We start from the raw sequence: 5,246 nt of genomic DNA, 5'->3' as shown, positions 1-5,246 counted from the left end.
AAAATATATATTTTTTAAAAAAATCAGTGTTGCACTGAGAAGTGCCTTCTATAATTAGCATAGCAGGTGTTTGCTAATTGCTGCTGTCTAGTCTGAAGGGGTTGTGTGGGGGAGTCGCTCTGAGAAGCTGTGCTTTGAAGGCAGCACTAAGTTCACCCAGGCATTTAGCACAACTGAACGGTTGCCATGGAGATTAAATGATTTCTCAAAAATGCATGAAAGAATCAAGGCATGTTTTTGATGAGGAAATAATATGATAACATGATCTAAAGGCCCCAATATACTTGGGCGTATATTGTGCGCATTCCATGAACCGCGCGGACTCTGCGCGTACTGTCCGCGGACGGTTGGGTCTTCATACTCGAGCGTACCGATTACCTGAAATTCTCTCGTGACAAATTCCTTTATTTCACACAATCCTAATGAGGATTAGCAAGTTTGATTAACTATTTGGGCGCCTAGCTCTGTTTCTTCTCCATCTGAGAAGCTTTAACTCACCTCTCAGCGAGGGAAAGAGAATGGCAGTGACATGTCGGTTCATCCGGCAAAGACAGTGAACAGCTGCCCAGAGCAGCGCAGCTTCCTACTGCAGGCAGAGGAGCAGCAGGTGGCTGCGCTGGCTTTAGCTATAATGAGAGATCCATTCAATTAGCTCTGTTTTGTATGTTCCGAAACCACAATTGTGATCAGTGTAACAATTTGTGCAGCAATAAAAAATGACCACATACCCGATCATTATTCTTTGCCATTATTGGGAGAAAAAAAAAAGTCAGACTCAACTTATCGGACCACCTCTCTGTTCCGCTGCTGATGAAGAAGTCTAGGATGATGTCTTGTTTTTTGTTCTTATAATTCTGCATTATTCACCATGTCAATATTTGCATGAATATATAAAGCCTGTTGCTGTTAAGTATTTTCGGTTACATGTCTATCACGTCCCCATGACAACTTTATGTTGACTTTTATCATGTTGATCTCAACTTTGAAACAATATGAACTCATGTAACCTTGGTTATATGAGTTATAGTTATAGTTATCAACCTTATCAGGCCAGTGTCACATGAAAACCAGTTCGATGAGAACACTGTTTCCACCAGGCAGTTTACTGTGCGACACTGAGTACGTGTACGCGGTCATAAAAATCTATCCATGCACGGACATCTCCGGCGGATGTCTGCTTTGAGCCCGCGTGGAATCCATGCAGATTCAGCGGACTGATGTACGCCCGAGTATATTGGGGCCTTAAGGCTCACAAAAGTTGATTTCACATGATCCTGCCCCTCTACTTCTTAATAAAGGAAGTTCTGGTCTAACCCTTTGGTCTTACCATTAAAACTTTAAAGAGATTCTTCTCTATCCTGGATTTCTGCTCCTCTTTCAGGGTAGAAGCTGAAGGACGAAACAGAAGTAATCAAACTTAGATCCAGTTGTGAGTTTCAGTAAAACCCTCCAGTGTAATCTGTAAGGATGATTTGGGGTCCTGGTACCTCTGCCCAGCAGCTCCATGCAGTAGATGACGTAGTCTTTGACACTGGCCATCAGATAAGCACAGTGCAGAGCTGTGGTCAATATGGCAGTCAGCAGAGGCCACCAGCGCTCTGTGCGATAGTCACACATCACGTAGTCCAGCAGCCTGACCAAACACAAACACAGAGCATGTAGCATGTAGCATGTAGCAGCTCCTCCCTGACAAGCTGACAGTGGAACACGTGCAGCACAGGGCTCACTTTAAGGCTTTGGTGTAGTCTTTAGCATGGTAGTATTCCTCTCCCATCTGCACCACTGCAAACGAAAAAAATAAAAAATAACGCTTAGACACAAGAGGGTCAACAGGAGTCATGATGTGCATATGTCAGTAAGTACAGATGCACCAATTTAAAAATTTGGGCCGATATCAATAACCAATATCAACATTGCTGTTATGACTGATAAACAATATTTACGACATGATATATATTTTAAGGTTGCACCTAACGATTATTTTAGTTATCAAATACTATGAATTAATAATATGAATTATTCGGATGATTAAATGAGTAATCAGATAAAAAAAATTGGCACATTTTGCAGATTCATTTAAGCCATTTATAAAATATTAGAAATATTAGAATAATATTAGAAATACATTCAAATATGCAAATAATAAAAAAAAATTTACTCAAGAAAGCAAACATTTTATTGCCTAAAATGCAATAACAGCATTATTTTAGAGAATGTTTCATCAGTTACAACAAATGATGAATCTGCAGCTAAATAATTCTGTTTTGTTTACAGAATTTGTAGAGGAATATAATTATATTAATAGTTAAAAGTCATGTTGTTGGTTGATTCACATTAAGATATGTTTTGACTGAAAAGAAATGTACTGTGTCAAATGTACTGGGTCAATCTGACCTAGAAGTCAGAAAGGAATTCAGATTGGAGAGATGTGGAATAAACAATCACCAAAGAGGGAAAGGTTAAGTTATTGTGCAAGAAACCTTTGGCAAACGTCTTTCCTGCTTGCGTGCGAGAACGCCGGCTAGGAATGGGAAAGAATCTTTGTTTGGACAGATAAAGAACCAACAACTTGACTAATAGTTCTTCTGATGAAGTAGATTTAATTTCCAGGAGGTCAACCCCTAATTCTCGGAACTTCCAACACACATCCAGTGTAAGACGGAGCCAGAATTGCTATGCAAGCGAGGTTCGGTAACGCCATTGGTCAAAAGTTTTCCAATACATAACAGTAGGGCTGGAATGGTATAAAAACCTGATATCAGAAGTAAGAGACAAGACATTTTGGATTCTGAGACGATGAAAATGAGACGATGAAAATGTGATGTGTGAATCCGCAGATGTGCATTAAATGTCTTCCTGTTTATCTATAAGCAGAGAGAATGGAGTTTGTGTATCATTTCTTATTTATGTATTCCATGAGGTTAGCACCATTAATTCCTCTATAAATTTGACCCTGGTGAAGCTGAAAATGCCACATGAAGAGATCTAAGTAGAACAGATTTACAGAAATCTGTGCATATTTTTGGCTTTATTACCACTCTAAGAATGTTGTTCTTAGATGTGTTTTGAGTCTGTTTACTTCCGTCAGCAATTAATCGATTCCTGAATTAGTTGACGGTTATTTCAATAATCGATTCGTCATGATTGATTGTTACAGCACTACCGTTTCGATACCTTGAAAAACACAAGCATACTTCTGACTTCACTACTGCTTCTCTGTTTCCCCACAATCCTTTGGTGCATCGCTATCACTATCACGTGACCAACCTCCATCCTTCCCTCTCCAGAAACAAACGGCAACAATATGGAAAGAAATATTGCTTGTTCATATCAGCTCGGTTTCATCAGACCGATAAGTTAAAAAATAACTAGTAATGTTTGATACCAACGTCAGTGCTGATATATGGTGCTGTTAGGAAGACTGAATGGAGAAGAGGCAAACACTTACTCAGGTGACTCTTCATTCGAGGGCACTTGTACTTCTTGAACTGGGCCACAGCGTTACTGAGAAGTGCTATTATCAGCTCCTGTGAAGTCAGACGCAGACACAGTGGGTTTTACTTCAGCAGAGCAGCAGGTGGTATTCACAACCATTCTTTACATCAGAAGCTACCTGAGACCAGGACTGAGCTTCAGACCACATGCTGCAGGAGATCTAAAGGATGATGCTCACCATCATCCACTGGGTTTTTACAGCCACTAAAAGTTTTTCCATCAGCTTCTGCTTATTTATTATGTTTTCAGAAAGTGTTTTGAACTTCAGCAGTTCTCAGCAAAAAGATTCGGCTTACAGCATTGACACTGCATTTTAGCAGGAAATGCTTTTTAAAGTTCTATACTGAGATAGATATACAGATGTGGTAAAAAGAAATAATGTGTTTTAAATTCTGCTGTTTAACACATGCAGGAGTTTTGACTCAAATTATTTCACTTCACTTATGTTTCATAAATAATGTCTATGGATTCAGAGGCATTTTTTGGAACCTACTCCCTATTAACTAGATGGAGTTGTGACTATGATGAAGAGCAGCTTAGCATAAAGTCAGATGGGAGTTTCCTTACAGAGTGTGGGACATCTCTCTCCTTAATCTGCAGAGCCAGGATCCCCAGCTTCTCCTTCTCTGGATCTGTTGGATCAATACCTAGAAATCACAACAATGGTGTGAGTTCAGACCCTGTGTTAGCTTCTTAAACAGGTGGAGAACTTTACTTTAAATTGTTTTTTTACTTTAAATTGTGCTGCAGATTCAAAGTGATCTGCAGCAACAACTTTCAAAGTTTTCATTTTAGAAATACTTTATTCATCCCAAAGATAAATGAATGTTGTTCCAACTCTCATCATCCAAATATGCTGATGATGTTAGACTAAAAGTCTCCATGTGTTTGTGTGTGTGTGTGTGTGTGTGTGTGTGTGTGTGTGTAGGACATGTTGTGAGGACATTTTAGATTTAGTGATGCTGCTTTCTAGTCCAGATCTGATCCAGGTCTGCTTCAGTTTAGTAGTTCAGGTTAAAAAAGAAAAACATACTCTGGTGTCCTTGTCTCCAAGGCCTCTGTCCATAGAAGTCCAGTCCTCCACTCTGGGTGTCCAGGGGATCTGGGGAAGGATAGGTCGTCCCCACCTGCAGAAACCAACAGTGAAACCCTCAGATTAAATGTGTCCAAACATTTTGCCCCAGGGGTCAAAACTGGCAAAATTAAACTACAGGCATATTTAAGGCATATTAACATATTTTCTTTAAATTAAAAATGCCACACTTTGGACACTCCTCCTAGGTGGACTTAGGCTTAGTCAATACATATCTGGAAAAACGAATACTTTATTATGTGTTTTGCCCTTTCATCCACACAAAAACTCAATTTAATATCAATAAAAACAATTATTTATAAAAACTCTGAACAAAGAGGAAATTCTATTTGTATTTGCATGCCTAAATGGGAAAATTGAGTCTTAGGGTTCCGTGCATTACAGTCTGGAACAAATAATGCGCCAATATATCCACGTACTTGCGTTGACATGATTTCTAGACCACACGGATCCACATGTTTAACTGGCACCATATTTACCTCCTGTCAGAAAGTTGTGGTTGTTTGGACCATAGACATTAATACGTAGACGCCTCATGGAGCGCTGAGTCGTACGTAATAGTGTCGCCATCTTCTATGTGGCAACAGGGCGATCGGAGCTCCTTAAGTCCTGTGCTGTGTGTTTCAACCGTTTTACGAAACAAACTGGATTCATTGGC

The 5,246-nt window shown here is 39.6% G+C and overlaps 1 protein-coding gene and 1 long non-coding RNA gene across 3 annotated transcripts in view; one reads left to right on the top strand and one right to left on the bottom strand.

Moving 5' to 3' along the window:
- The window catches only part of trappc11 (trafficking protein particle complex subunit 11), a 27,470-nt gene that overhangs the window by 12,916 nt on the left and 9,308 nt on the right, over positions 1-5,246 (bottom strand). For both annotated transcript variants that reach the window (XM_007578617.2, XM_016664424.1), the window contains exons 11-16: positions 4,529-4,622; positions 4,063-4,142; positions 3,449-3,527; positions 1,728-1,782; positions 1,488-1,633; positions 1,328-1,389 (exon numbers count right to left, since the gene is read on the bottom strand). In XM_007578617.2, the coding sequence (XP_007578679.1) occupies positions 1,328-1,389; positions 1,488-1,633; positions 1,728-1,782; positions 3,449-3,527; positions 4,063-4,142; positions 4,529-4,622 (516 nt within the window). The remainder of the gene's footprint in view (positions 1-1,327; positions 1,390-1,487; positions 1,634-1,727; positions 1,783-3,448; positions 3,528-4,062; positions 4,143-4,528; positions 4,623-5,246) is intronic.
- The window catches only part of LOC107833955 (uncharacterized), a 12,001-nt gene that overhangs the window by 2,017 nt on the left and 4,738 nt on the right, over positions 1-5,246 (top strand). Inside the window, exon 2 of the long non-coding RNA XR_001659722.1 lies at positions 1,299-1,301. This is a non-coding gene — a long non-coding RNA (uncharacterized LOC107833955). The remainder of the gene's footprint in view (positions 1-1,298; positions 1,302-5,246) is intronic.

The sequence above is a fragment of the Poecilia formosa genome, unplaced genomic scaffold (assembly GCF_000485575.1).
Source record: "Poecilia formosa unplaced genomic scaffold, Poecilia_formosa-5.1.2 Scaffold485, whole genome shotgun sequence".
Classification (NCBI taxonomy): domain Eukaryota; kingdom Metazoa; phylum Chordata; class Actinopteri; order Cyprinodontiformes; family Poeciliidae; genus Poecilia; species Poecilia formosa.
Note: the sequence above shows the minus strand (reverse complement) of the source record. Positions and strands in the feature narration are given on the sequence as shown.